General features: G+C 44.5%; 2 protein-coding genes across 2 annotated transcripts in view; one reads left to right on the forward strand and one right to left on the reverse strand.

The window, feature by feature from the left end:
* Positions 1 to 1241: 1241 nt before the first annotated feature.
* Positions 1242 to 10942, reverse strand: LOC131735438 (eukaryotic translation initiation factor 3 subunit L-like; the record flags this gene model as incomplete). Its single annotated transcript, XM_059021570.1, has 8 exons — positions 10783 to 10942; positions 10086 to 10128; positions 9177 to 9387; positions 6615 to 6694; positions 6275 to 6336; positions 3306 to 3375; positions 2620 to 2693; positions 1242 to 1575 (listed from the first exon to the last, which is right to left on the reverse strand). Coding segments are annotated over exons 1-8 (907 nt in total), but the record flags the coding sequence as incomplete, so codon positions are not given.
* A 2076-nt stretch (positions 10943 to 13018) lies between these two features.
* The window catches only part of LOC131735440 (CD9 antigen-like), an 8771-nt gene continuing 6789 nt past the window's right edge, over positions 13019 to 15000 (forward strand). The window contains exon 1 of the mRNA XM_059021572.1: positions 13019 to 13295. Within this exon, the coding sequence (XP_058877555.1) occupies positions 13230 to 13295 (66 nt within the window). The 5' untranslated portion in view covers positions 13019 to 13229. The remainder of the gene's footprint in view (positions 13296 to 15000) is intronic.

Here is a 15000-nt window from a genome sequence, read left to right on the forward strand (position 1 = left end):
ACACAGGGGAGACGCACACAGAGACCCCAGCATTGGTGGATGTTTACTGTTGTCTGTCTGTCTGTCTGTCTGTGTGTGTGTGTCTCTGTTTCTGATTACAGTAATCTCTCTCTTCACAGCTCTCTCTCTCTCCACCTCCTCTCCTCCCCTCCTCTCCCCTCTCCCTCTCCACCTCCCTCCTCTCCACTCTCTCCCCCTCATCTCCTCTCCCCTCTCTCCCCCTCATCTCCTCCCCTCCTCTCCCCTCTCCCCTCTCCACCTCCCTCCTCTCCACTCTCTCCCCCTCATCTCCTCTCCCCTCTCTCCCCCTCATCTCCTCCCCTCCTCTCCCCTCTCCCCTCTCCACCTCCCTCCTCTCCCCTCTCTCCCCCTCATCTCCTCCTCCTCCTCCTCTCTCTCTCTCTCACCTCCGCTGGTGTACACCTCCAGCTGCTTGTTGATGTTGCTCTTGTCCACCAGCGAGTGCAGCACGTTGAGCACGCTGTGTGTGTGTGTGTGTGTGTGTGTGTGTGTGTGTGTGTGTGTGTGTGTGTGTGTGTGTGTGTGTGTGTGTGTGCGTGTCTCTCTCTCTCACCTCCGCTGGTGTACACCTCCAGCTGCTTGTTGATGTTGCTCTTGTCCACCAGCGAGTGCAGCACGTTGAGCACGCTGTGTGTGTGTGTGTGTGTGTGTGTGTGTGTGTGTGTGTGTGTGTGTGTGTGTGTGTGTGTGTGTGTGCGTGTCTCTCTCTCTCACCTCCGCTGGTGTACACCTCCAGCTGCTTGTTGATGTTGCTCTTGTCCACCAGCGAGTGCAGCACGTTGAGCACGCTGTGTGTGTGTGTGTGTGTGTGTGTGTGTGTGTGTGTGTGTGTGTGTGTGTGTGTGTGTGTGTGTGTGTGCGTGTCTCTCTCTCTCACCTCCGCTGGTGTACACCTCCAGCTGCTTGTTGATGTTGCTCTTGTCCACCAGCGAGTGCAGCACGTTGAGCACGCTGTGTGTGTGTGTGTGTGTGTGTGTGTGTGTGTGTGTGTGTGTGGTGTGTGTGTGTGTGTGTGTGTGTGTGTGTGTGTGTGTGTGTGTGCGTGTCTCTCTCTCTCACCTCCGCTGGTGTACACCTCCAGCTGCTTGTTGATGTTGCTCTTGTCCACCAGCGAGTGCAGCACGTTGAGCACGCTGTGTGTGTGTGTGTGTGTGTGTGTGTGTGTGTGTGTGTGTGTGTGTGTGTGTGTGTGTGTGTGTGTGTGTGTCTCTCTCTCTCACCTCCGCTGGTGTACACCTCCAGCTGCTTGTTGATGTTGCTCTTGTCCACCAGCGAGTGCAGCACGTTGAGCACGCTGTGTGTGTGGTGTGTGTGTGTGTGTGTGTGTGTGTGTGTGTGTGTGTGTGTGTGTGTGTGTGTGTGTGCGTGTCTCTCTCTCTCACCTCCGCTGGTGTACACCTCCAGCTGCTTGTTGATGTTGCTCTTGTCCACCAGCGAGTGCAGCACGTTGAGCACGCTGTGCACGTTCCAGATCTTGGGGTTGTTCCGCAGGAACTCGATCTCCTCCTCGGACTTCTTCGCTGTCTTACAACGATACTGACTGAACGACTGGAACTGAGAGGGAGAGAGAGGGAGGGAGAGGGGGAGAGAGAAAGAGAGAGAGAGAGACAGGGAGAGGGGGAGAGGATAGGGGGAGAGGGGGAGGAGAGAGGGAGGCAGGGAGAGAGAGGAGAGGGAGAAAGAGGGGGAGAGAGAGAGAGAGAGAGGGGGAGGGGGAGAGAGAAAGAGAGAGAGAGAGACAGGGGAGGGAGAGAGACAGGGAGAGGGGGAGAGAGGGATAGGGGGAGAGGGGGAGGAGAGAGGGAGGGAGAGAGGGAGAGGGAGAAAGGGGGAGAGAGAGAGAGAGGGAGAAAAAGAAAGGGGGAGAGGGAGGGAGAGACATGGAGAGGGAGGGAGAGGGGGAGAGAGAAAGAGAGAGAGAGACAGGGGAGGGAGAGAGAGGGATAGGGGAGAGGGGGAGGAGAGAGGGAGGGAGAGAGAGGGAGAGGGGAGAAAGGGGGAGAGAGGGAGAAAAAGAAAGAGGGGGAGAGGGAGGGAGAGAAAGAGAGAGAGAGACAGGGGAGGGAGAGAGACAGGGAGAGGGGGGAGAGAGGGATAGGGGGAGAGGGGGAGGAGAGAGGGAGGGAGGGAGAGGGGGAGGAGAGAGGGAGAGGGGGGGGAGAGAGGGATAGGGGGAGGGAGAGAGAGGGGGAGGGGAGAGATGGAGGGGAAGGGAGAGAGATAGAGGGGAGGAGGGGAGAGCAGATTAGGGGTCTTTCAATGCATCTGTTCTGCTGTTTTTTTGTTATAGACAGAGATAGATAAATAGATAGAAATGTTAAATATTTCTATAGGGTTTTTTTTAGCTACATTAACTTTGGCAATGATACTTGTGTGACCCGTCACACCAATAAAGAGTGTTTTAATTAGAGAGAGACAGACAGACACAGAGAGGAGAGACAGAAGAGAGACAGAGAGAGGAGAGACAGACAGAGAGAGAGAGAGACACAGTACCCCCCGCCCCCAACACAAGCTTTGCAAGACGCACTCACATTAAAACGGTCAGTTCTGCACAGAGGCCTGAAGGAAAGAGCGAGCACAAAAACAAGAGGCGGGTACCTGGTAAATGAACTCATCGATGATATCCCACAGCCATTGGTTAGGGAGCTCCAGGGGGGCGGGGCCATCTGCGTCTGTTTGAATTCATTAACAAACCCAGGAGGCGCGTCAGTGAACTGCAATTCTCCATCCATCCCTCTCTCCCTCCCTCCATCCATCCATCCATCCATCCTTCACTCCATCCCTGCCTCCCTCTCTCCATCCATCCATCCATCACTCCATCCCTCCATCCATCCCTCCCTCCATCCATCCATCACTCCCTCCCTCTCTCCATCCATCCCTCCATCCATCACTCCCTCCCTCCATCACTCCCTCCCTCCATCACTCCCTCCATCAATCCATCACTCCCTCCATCCATCCCTCCATCCATCACTCCCTCCCTCCATCACTCCCTCCATCCATCACTCCCTCCCTCCATCACTCCCTCCATCAATCCATCCATCCATCCATCACTCCCTCCATCCATCCATCCTTTCTTCACTCAATCCCTGCCTCCCTCCATTCACCTCTCCCTCTCTCCATCCATCCTTCACTCCCTCCATCTCTCCATCCATCCATCCTTCACTCCCTCCATCTCTCCATCCATCCTTCACTCCCCCATCTCTCCATCCATCCATCCCTGCCTCCTTCCCTTCATCCATCCATCCCTCCCTCCCTCCATCCCTCTCCCTCCCTCCCTCACTCACTGAGAATGTAATTGAACAGGTTGCAGTAATTGTAATAAGACTCGAATCTCTGGTCAAGCGTCGGCCCTCCCTGAAAAATAAAATAAAAAACAAACTATTAACAAGGGAACATTATTCAGCAGCTTTCATTGGACTCTATGAAGCTGAGGGAGTTCATTCTATATAGAGGGGGTGGAATTCAATATGTTAACAAGGGAACATTATTCAGCAGCTTTCATTGGACTCTATGAAGCTGAGGGAGTTCATTCTATATAGAGGGTGTGGAATTCAATATGTTAACAAGGGAACATTATTCAGCAGCTTTCATTGGACTCTATGAAGCTGAGGGAGTTCATTCTATATAGAGGGGGTGGAATTCAATATGTTAACAAGGGAACATTATTCAGCAGCTTTCACTGGACTCTATGAAGCTGAGGGAGTTCATTCTATATAGAGGGGGTGGAATTCAATATGTTAACAAGGGAACATTATTCAGCAGCTTTCATTGGACTCTATGAAGCTGAGGGAGTTCATTCTATATAGAGGGTGTGTGATTCAATATGTTAACAAGGGAACATTATTCAGCAGCTTTCATTGGACTCTATGAAGCTGAGGGAGTTCATTCTATATAGAGGGGGTGGAATTCAATATGTTAACAAGGGAACATTATTCAGCAGCTTTCACTGGACTCTATGAAGCTGAGGGAGTTCATTCTATATAGAGGGGGTGGAATTCAATATGTTAACAAGGGAACATTATTCAGCAGCTTTCATTGGACTCTATGAAGCTGAGGGAGTTCATTCTATATAGAGGGTGTGTGATTCAATATGTTAACAAGGGAACATTATTCAGCAGCTTTCATTGGACTCTATGAAGCTGAGGGAGTTCATTCTATATAGAGGGGGTGGAATTCAATATGTTAACAAGGGAACATTATTCAGCAGCTTTCATTGGACTCTATGAAGCTGAGGGAGTTCATTCTATATAGAGGGGGTGCAATTCAATATGTTAACAAGGGAACATTATTCAGCAGCTTTCATTGGACTCTATGAAGCTGAGGGAGTTCATTCTATATAGAGGGGGTGGAATTCAATATGTTAACAAGGGAACATTATTCAGCAGCTTTCATTGGACTCTATGAAGCTGAGGGAGTTCATTCTATATAGAGGGGGTGGAATTCAATATGTTAACAAGGGAACATTATTCAGCAGCTTTCATTGGACTCTATGAAGCTGAATCAGTTCATTCTATATAGAGGGGGTGGAATTCAATATGTTAACAAGGGAACATTATTCAGCAGCTTTCATTGGACTCTATGAAGCTGAGGGAGTTCATTCTATATAGAGGGGGTGGAATTCAATATGTTAACAAGGGAACATTATTCAGCAGCTTTCATTGGACTCTATGAAGCTGAGGGAGTTCATTCTATATAGAGGGTGTGGAATTCAATATGTTAACAAGGGAACATTATTCAGCAGCTTTCATTGGACTCTATGAAGCTGAATCAGTTCATTCTATATAGAGGGGGGTGGAATTCAATATGTTAACAAGGGAACATTATTCAGCAGCTTTCATTGGACTCTATGAAGCTGAGGGAGTTCATTCTATATAGAGGGTGTGGAATTCAATATGTTAACAAGGGAACATTATTCAGCAGCTTTCATTGGACTCTATGAAGCTGAATCAGTTCATTCTATATAGAGGGGGGTGGAATTCAATATGTTAACAAGGGAACATTATTCAGCAGCTTTCATTGGACTCTATGAAGCTGAGGGAGTTCATTCTATATAGAGGGTGTGGAATTCAATATGTTAACAAGGGAACATTATTCAGCAGCTTTCATTGGACTCTATGAAGCTGAGGGAGTTCATTCTATATAGAGGGGGTGGAATTCAATATGTTAACAAGGGAACATTATTCAGCAGCTTTCATTGGACTCTATGAAGCTGAGGGAGTTCATTCTATATAGAGGGGGTGGAATTCAATATGTTAACAAGGGAACATTATTCAGCAGCTTTCATTGGACTCTATGAAGCTGAATCAGTTCATTCTATATAGAGGGGGTGGAATTCAATATGTTAACAAGGGAACATTATTCAGCAGCTTTCATTGGACTCTATGAAGCTGAGGGAGTTCATTCTATATAGAGGGGGTGCAATTCAATATGTTAACAAGGGAACATTATTCAGCAGCTTTCATTGGACTCTATGAAGCTGAGGGAGTTCATTCTATATAGAGGGGGTGGAATTCAATATGTTAACAAGGGAACATTATTCAGCAGCTTTCATTGGACTCTATGAAGCTGAGGGAGTTCATTCTATATAGAGGGGGTGGAATTCAATATGTTAACAAGGGAACATTATTCAGCAGCTTTCATTGGACTCTATGAAGCTGAATCAGTTCATTCTATATAGAGGGGGTGGAATTCAATATGTTAACAAGGGAACATTATTCAGCAGCTTTCATTGGACTCTATGAAGCTGAGGGAGTTCATTCTATATAGAGGGGGTGGAATTCAATATGTTAACAAGGGAACATTATTCAGCAGCTTTCATTGGACTCTATGAAGCTGAGGGAGTTCATTCTATATAGAGGGGGTGGAATTCAATATGTTAACAAGGGAACATTATTCAGCAGCTTTCATTGGACTCTATGAAGCTGAATCAGTTCATTCTATATAGAGGGGGTGCAATTCAATATGTTAACAAGGGAACATTATTCAGCAGCTTTCATTGGACTCTATGAAGCTGAATCAGTTCATTCTATATAGAGGGGGTGCAATTCAATATGTTAACAAGGGAACATTATTCAGCAGCTTTCATTGGACTCTATGAAGCTGAGGGAGTTCATTCTATATAGAGGGGGTGGAATTCAATATGTTAACAAGGGAACATTATTCAGCAGCTTTCATTGGACTCTATGAAGCTGAGGGAGTTCATTCTATACAGAGATTCCTGCCGGGAGGAGAGACCGCAGCGAGGGAAACTCACACTGACTTTGGCGTAGATGTGTCTGTAGTAAAGCTCCTTGTAGAGGATGAGAAACACAGCATCTGGGAGGGAGAAGAAAATATATATAAATTCACACAGAAGACAAACACTCAGAGTCACGACAGGGCTGGAAATACAGCGAGACTCCCGCTCCACAGCAGTGTGATCCAGTCCTGGTTTCACTGGGAGTTTAATAATCAGACACACCTGAGCTTGTTAGCTAGACACACTGGGGGCTGATCAAGCTGGTAGCAGTGAAACCTGGACTGGATCACGCTGCTGTGCGATTGGGAGTCTTGTTTTCAGCTCCCCCCCGTGTGTGGCTGGCTGAATTATTTACCGTTTCCCACGAGGGAGGCGATCGCTTCGGCTTCAGGCCAGGGGGAGGTCTTGAAGAATCGCTCCGTCAGTTTATTCCAGCTGAGAGAGAGAGAGAGAGAGACAGTGAGGGAGAGAAAGAGTGTGTGTCAGACTTCTGTAGCTCGTAGATTCTCTGCTCGATGCTCTATCAGTGTGTGTATGTGTCCCTCCCTCCCTCCCTCCCTCCCTCCCTCCCTCACATCCAGGATCGTGTAGATTTTCTGCTCTGTCAGTCTCTCTCTCTCTGTTCAGGTAGATTCTCTGCTCTGTCAGTCTCTCTCACCTGTTCAGGTAGATTTTCTGCTCTGTCAGTCTCTCTCACCTGTTCAGGTAGATTCTCTGCTCTGTCGGTCTCTCTCACCTGTTCAGGTAGATTTTCTGCCCTGTCAGTCTCTCTCACCTGTTCAGGTAGATTTTCTGCTCTGTCGGTCTCTCTCACCTGTTCAGGTAGATTCTCTGCTCTGTCGGTCTCTCTCACCTGTTCAGGTAGATTCTCTGCTCTGTCAGTCTCTCTCACCTGTTCAGGTAGATTCTCTGCTCTGTCAGTCTCTCTCTCTCTCTCACCTGTTCTGGTAGATTCTCTGCTCTGTCAGTCTCTCTCTCTCTGTTCTGGTAGATTCTCTGCTCTGTCAGTCTCTCTCTCACCTGTTCAGGTAGATTCTCTGCTCTGTCTCTCTCTCTCATCTGTTCAGGTAGATTCTCTGCTCTGTCGGTCTCTCTCACCTGTTCAGGTAGATTTTCTGCTCTGTCAGTCTCTCTCACCTGTTCTGGTAGATTTTCTGCTCTGTCAGTCTCTCTCACCTGTTCTGGTAGATTTTCTGCTCTGTCAGTCTCTCTCTCTCTCTCACCTGTTCTGGTAGATTTTCTGCTCTGTCAGTCTCTCTCTCTCTGTTCAGGTAGATTTTCTGCTCTGTCAGTCTCTCTCTCTCTGTTCTGGTAGATTTTCTGCTCTGTCAGTCTCTCTCACCTGTTCAGGTAGATTCTCTGCTCTGTCAGTCTCTCTCTCTCTGTTCTGGTAGATTCTCTGCTCTGTCAGTCTCTCTCTCTCTGTTCTGGTAGATTCTCTGCTCTGTCAGTCTCTCTCTCACCTGTTCAGGTAGATTCTCTGCTCTGTCTCTCTCTCTCATCTGTTCAGATAGATTCTCTGCTCTGTCGGTCTCTCTCACCTGTTCAGGTAGATTCTCTGCTCTGTCGGTCTCTCTCACCTGTTCAGGTAGATTCTCTGCTCTGTCAGTCTCTCTCTCTCTGTTCTGGTAGATTCTCTGCTCTGTCAGTCTCTCTCTCTGTTCTGGTAGATTCTCTGCTCTGTCAGTCTCTCTCTCTCTGTTCAGGTAGATTCTCTGCTCTGTCTCTCTCTCTCTCTCTGTTCAGGTAGATTCTCTGCTCTGTCGGTCTCTCTCACCTGTTCAGGTAGATTCTCTGCTCTGTCAGTCTCTCTCACCTGTTCAGGTAGATTCTCTGCTCTGTCAGTCTCTCTCTCTCTGTTCTGGTAGATTCTCTGCTCTGTCAGTCTCTCTCTCTGTTCTGGTAGATTCTCTGCTCTGTCAGTCTCTCTCTCTGTTCTGGTAGATTCTCTGCTCTGTCAGTCTCTCTCTCTCTGTTCAGGTAGATTCTCTGCTCTGTCTCTCTCTCTCTCTCTCTGTTCAGGTAGATTCTCTGCTCTGTCGGTCTCTCTCACCTGTTCAGGTAGATTTTCTGCTCTGTCGGTCTCTCTCACCTGTTCAGGTAGATTCTCTGCTCTGTCGGTCTCTCTCACCTGTTCAGGTAGATTCTCTGCTCTGTCAGTCTCTCTCACCTGTTCAGGTAGATTCTCTGCTCTGTCAGTCTCTCTCTCTCTGTTCAGGTAGATTCTCTGCTCTGTCAGTCTCTCTCACCTGTTCAGGTAGATTTTCTGCTCTGTCAGTCTCTCTCTCTCTGTTCTGGTAGATTCTCTGCTCTGTCAGTCTCTCTCTCTCTGTTCAGGTAGATTCTCTGCTCTGTCTCTCTCTCTCTCTCTGTTCAGGTAGATTCTCTGCTCTGTCGGTCTCTCTCACCTGTTCAGGTAGATTTTCTGCTCTGTCGGTCTCTCTCACCTGTTCAGGTAGATTCTCTGCTCTGTCGGTCTCTCTCACCTGTTCAGGTAGATTCTCTGCTCTGTCAGTCTCTCTCACCTGTTCAGGTAGATTCTCTGCTCTGTCAGTCTCTCTCTCTCTGTTCAGGTAGATTCTCTGCTCTGTCAGTCTCTCTCACCTGTTCAGGTAGATTTTCTGCTCTGTCAGTCTCTCTCTCTCTGTTCTGGTAGATTTTCTGCTCTGTCAGTCTCTCTCACCTGTTCAGGTAGATTCTCTGCTCTGTCGGTCTCTCTCACCTGTTCAGGTAGATTCTCTGCTCTGTCGGTCTCTCTCACCTGTTCAGGTAGATTCTCTGCTCTGTCAGTCTCTCTCACCTGTTCAGGTAGATTCTCTGCTCTGTCGGTCTCTCTCACCTGTTCAGGCAGATTCTCTGCTCTGTCGGTCTCTCTCACCTGTTCAGGTAGATTCTCTGCTCTGTCGGTCTCTCTCACCTGTTCTCGTAGACGTCCTGGATCTCGTAGATTTTCTGCTCGATGCTCTCGCTCGACACGCGCTTCGCCTGCAGCTCGTACACTTTCTGGTCGATCAGGTCGGAGGTGGTCTTGTGGAAGTACTGCAGGAAGTTCTTTATCACCTCGGGGATCACGTGGTACGTCTGCTGCTCGTACTGACGCTCGTACGCCAGGTCCGCCTTCGGGTCACCTGACACAAAGACAGGGGGTCACACGGGGGTGAACACACACACACACACACTGACACAGAGACAGGGGGTCACACAGGCCGAGCAGAGCAAACACGAACACACACACACACACACACACACACACACACACTGACACAGAGACAGGGGGTCACACAGGCCGGGCAGAGCGACCACACACACACACACACACACACACACACAGATAACTAGCAGCGTGTGTAATCTCTCTCATTCTCACACACAAGCAGACTCTGAGACACAGACACAAACTCAGACACACACACACTGACACACCAACACTGACACACACACAGAGACACACACAAACTCTGACACACAGGCAAACAGACACACAAACACTGACACACAGACACTGAGACACACACATACTGAGACAGACACACACACTGAGACAGACACAGACACTGAGACACACACAGACACACACAGACAAACAGACACACAGACACTGAGACACAAACACTGCCACACACACACTTAGCCACACACACAGACAACTACTAGCGTGTGTAATCTCTCTCTCGCACACACACTGACACACAGACTCTGAGACACACAAACAGACAGACACACACACAGACACCGAGATACACAGACACACACATACACAGACACACACACACACACATATACACAACAGGAATATCAAAGGGCCTGTGGAAGCGTTTCCCCTTACCTGTGTGCAGGTCATAGTCCTGTGTGTAGGTGTAAGGATCGTACTGTCAACCAGGGGAAAAAAATAAACACAGATATATTTGACATGGAGTTTAAAACGAGTGAGGATTGCTCAAGACTAGGTTAGTAACAAAGAAAACAACCACAGGGCTGGGAATCAGACCCCCGCTGCACAGCAGTGTGATCCAGTCCTGGTTTCACTAGGAGTTTAATAATAAGACACACCTGAGCTTGTTAGCTGGACACACTGGGGGCTGATCAAGCTGGGAGCAGTAAAACCTGGACTGGATCACACTGCTGTGCAATAGGAGTCTGATTGCCATTTCCCTGGATCACTGCAGTGAAAGCACGACGATAGTGAGAGCCGAATTGCATTATTTTTCAATGCCTGACACAAAACACGATGGGTTCAAGTGACGTAATAAAACACTGACGTCACGTTGGTGGGGGGGATCAATATTAAAACAGCGGTATCTACTTTATACCCAAAAATCAATACATTTTAGAGGCAGATCGGTCCAATTTAACCTCCGACTGCGAACCGAAAGTTTGGACCGGCACATTAATAATAATAATAACAACGCTGGCTTGAATATCCACAGCCACGCGGGTCTAAATCCACGGGGAAGCCGTTTCGTTTCTCCGAAGCAGAACGGCGTTATTTTCCGGAGTAAATAAAGCCCGCCTGAGGGTCTTACCTCCGTTTCTACCTCTTCTGCGGGGAAGGACATGGTTTCTGGAGCCGCTCCGGGTCGGTCGGGTCTCGGTTCGGGAGAGGATGAGCCGCTAACTTGGCTACCGGAAGAGACGGGAAAGAGAGGCTAGATACTTCCGGTCCGGGAGATTCTGCACGGTTGCTATTGCCCGCGCGTTGCGTTCTGGGATACCGGCGGACCTTAGATTGGTCTAGATACGATTGTATGGTTTTAAAAATATATCTATATATATATATATTTTTGCAAAATTGTATGTTTTAAATTTTAATATGTTAAAATCTGCAAAAAAAAAAAATCTGTTGTGATAAAATACTACATGGTGCAGTTATATTATTTACCGTAGTCTTTATATAGAATTACAGTCATGTTGTTGTTGTATTATTATTATTATTATTATTATTATTATTATTATTATTATTATTATTACTATTATTTAATTGTAAATGTGGCTTTAAATAGTCACTTTGGCGTTACAGTAATGTATTTAACATAGGGCAGCAGTGTGGAGTAGTGGTCAGGGCTCTGGACTCTTGACCGGAGGGTCGTGGGTTCAATCCCAGGTGGGGGACACTGCTGCTGTACCCTTGAGCAAGGTACTTTACCTAGATTGCTCCAGTAAAAACCCAACTGTATAAATGGGTAATTGTATGTAAAAATAATGTGATATCTTGTAACAATTGTAAGTCGCCCTGGATAAGGGCGTCTACTAAGAAATTAATAATAATAATAACATAGAAACAGTTCAGTTATGTACAAGGGAACATTTCAACCTTCACGCGGATAAACAAATATGCAAAAAAAATTAAAAATTGATAATCCGGCCCCTTTTTCTCTGTTTTTTCAAAAACAACAAAACACCATTGGTTTAAAAGGGGGAAGAAATCACGCACTACGATTGGCCAATTGCAGCTGTCACTCATCCTGTTTCCTGGGCGGTGGAATGTTCCAGCTGCGCCTGCGCGCTGGGGGTTCAGCGTCGCGGGTATGAAACGGACGCCATTGTGGCTCTAACGCTGCGTGAGGATCGCAGAGCAAAACATAGACCGTTAGAGCCAACATGGAGGACAGAGGGGCGCAGTTTCTGAGTTTACTCGACTCTTCCAGCCAGCAGTTAACGCTAGCAGAGGTGCGACTGCGTCAGTAGCCGCTGGGTAGTTTGGATACTACAAAAAAAAAAAAAAAAGATTAATTAAATATAAACTAGGTCATTATCAGTTTAGTGTTATTCTCTATTAATTAAATTATATTCAGTCAAGTGATCTTATTCGTGTATAAATAACGATAATAGTTTAATCTTACTTCAAAGGCACGCAGCTAAGGTAATCGTGTTTGCCTAAACTCACCCCAGCACAACTTGCCTGAATATTAAAAGTAAAAAATATTATTATTATTTATTTCTTAGCAGATGCCCTTATCCAGGGCGACTTGCAATTGTTACAAGATATCACATTATTTTTACATACAATTCCCCATTTATACAGTTGGGTTTTTACTGGAGCAATCTAGGTAAAGTACCTTGCTCAAGGGTACAGCAGCAGTGTCCCCCACCTGGGATTGAACCCACAACCCTCCGGTCAAGAGTCCAGAGCCCTGACCGCTACTCCACACTGCTGCCCACATTGCTATAACAATTGCCATTACCAAAACCATTATTATTATTATTATTATGATCGTAATACTCCGTGTTTGGATTCCCGCATTACCAGCGCTAAACCCATGTACTTATTTATAAGTTCCGTTCTTCTTGTCATTTGAATATCACACGTTTCTCACACTGTGAAGAGACTCATTTTAAGTTGGTGTGGTTTTTGCTGGATTTGTTTAATATATATATATATATATATATATATATATATATATATATATATATATATATATATAATTATTATTATTATTATTTATTTCTTAGCAGACGCCCTTATCCAGGGCGACTTACAATCGCAAGCAAATACATTTCAAGTGTTACAATATATATATGCGTCATGAAATTTCAAACGTCACCCAGGGCGAGTCGCGTGTAAAAATAGTTAGCGACTTGAATTGCTGTGCAGCTTGCATTACTAATCTCCACGCTTCATGAACAGGATATACAGGTTTTTTGGGTGATTTTTTTTTTAGACAAAAAATGTATTTTTTTGCCTCAGTAAAAATGTATTCCTAGCTACGCCCCTGTTTCTAAAAAGCCAAACCGTAACCCACTCGGTCACTCCATCAGTCACACTGCAGGGTACAAACACCGTCGCATCGGAGAGCTAAATACAATCCTATTATTAATATCTTAACATCCTCCTGTTTACGATTTGTGATACCTTTACCCGAATAATCTCGTTCTTTAATTATTATTATTATTATTATTATTATTATTATTATTATTATTATTATTATTATTATTATTATTATTATTATTAATAATAATAATATTCTCCACAATGGCACTCGACGTTCACGGGCAGTCTTGCAAACTTTTGCTGGAGTTTTTTAACATAATTTTCGCGGTAAGTGGCATCACGTGTTTATATACAGTATATATATATACATTTCTATGTGTATTTATAGTATATTAATATGTGTGTAAGTCCCAGTGCAGAGTATGCTGTCAGTTCTATAGGTGAGAGAAGAGGAAATGGTGAGATTTAAGAAGTAATCGTCTTTATATATAAATGTTTTTTTTTATATTTAATATATATATATATGTGTGTGTGTGTGTGTGTGTGTGTGTGTGTGTGTGTGTATATATATATATATATATATATATATATATATATATATATATATATATATATGAACAAACGGAAAAGTTGTTTTGGGAGATGCACACAAAATGTTTAAGATTACAAAATAAATGAGGAAATAAAATGTTTAATTCATTAAAACCTTTTGTGTTGCATCTCAAATAAACAATTTCTCATTTCATTTCCGTACACTGCAGTTATACCTCCTTAAAAAAGAAGATATATTTATCAAAAATAAAAACTTAAACAAAACTTGAGTTCTTAACATAATAAAACTATTAACTAACTATTAAAATAAAACATTTTGATTATATATATATACTCAATTATTTTTCTTTTTATTATAAGAACTCAAGTTTTGATAGTAATTTTTTTTGTGATTTTAAAATAATTTTCGCAGGATGTAGACTAATAGCACATTATTATTATTATTATTATTATTATTATTATTATTATTATTATTAATAATAATGATTATTATTATTATTATGATTATGATGTGATTATTTTTACTACGGTATTATAATATTTATTCTTATTATTATAATTATTATTAAGTTATTATTATTATTATTAATAATAATAATAATAATAATAATAATAATAACAACAACACTATTTTTATAGTCGATGTTGTTAAAGAAAGATAGACCCAAAATATCAAAGCAGCCCCCCCTCACTCCCCCCCTGAGATTTACATAACTTTCGTTGCTTCTCTAAGTTTCGTTTCTCAGGTACCGAGGGCGTAGCTAAGAATGGAACTTCGAGAGGACGGGCAAGGACCAAAGGTCTGACGTCACAGGAAATAGTTTACATTACAAACATGATTTAAATTGATTCAAGCTCTGAAAGCAAAGGTCATTCAAAATGATCCAGACAGCATCCAGAACTGGGCAGACACGTGGCAAATGACATTTAATAGAGGAAAGTGGAAGGTTTTGCACGCAGGCAATAAAAATAATAATAATAATATCATATGGGAGATACTGAAAAACGAGAGGAGGGCCCCATTCAGCCCATCTTGCTCGTTTGGTTGTTAGTAGCTTATTGATCCCAGAATCTCATCAAGCAGCTTCTTGAAGGATCCCAGGGTGTCAGCTTCAACAACATTACTGGGGAGTTGGTTCCAGACCCTCACAATTCTCTGTGTAGAAAAAGTGCCTCCTATTTTCTGTTCTGAATGCCCCTTTATCTAATTTGTGACCCCTGGAAACCACCAGCGCAATCCTTAAAGTCCGTCCCAGTGCTGGGAAAGATTAGGATCTGCTCTGGTTTGTTTTAATGGTTCAACTGGTCAGAGAAACAGAGGCCACATCCTCATTTTACTCCACAACCCGCCCAGGGAAAAAAATGATGTCAGTTCTCTGCGGTTTTAAAAAGACGCCCCCTTAATTATAACAGGTTTTGTAAGGGCAGGAAATTAAAAATATATATATATATAAAGGGTAGAGATGGTGTCTGTCCGTCT

Source organism: Acipenser ruthenus, unplaced genomic scaffold (assembly GCF_902713425.1).
Source record: "Acipenser ruthenus unplaced genomic scaffold, fAciRut3.2 maternal haplotype, whole genome shotgun sequence".
NCBI lineage: Eukaryota > Metazoa > Chordata > Actinopteri > Acipenseriformes > Acipenseridae > Acipenser > Acipenser ruthenus.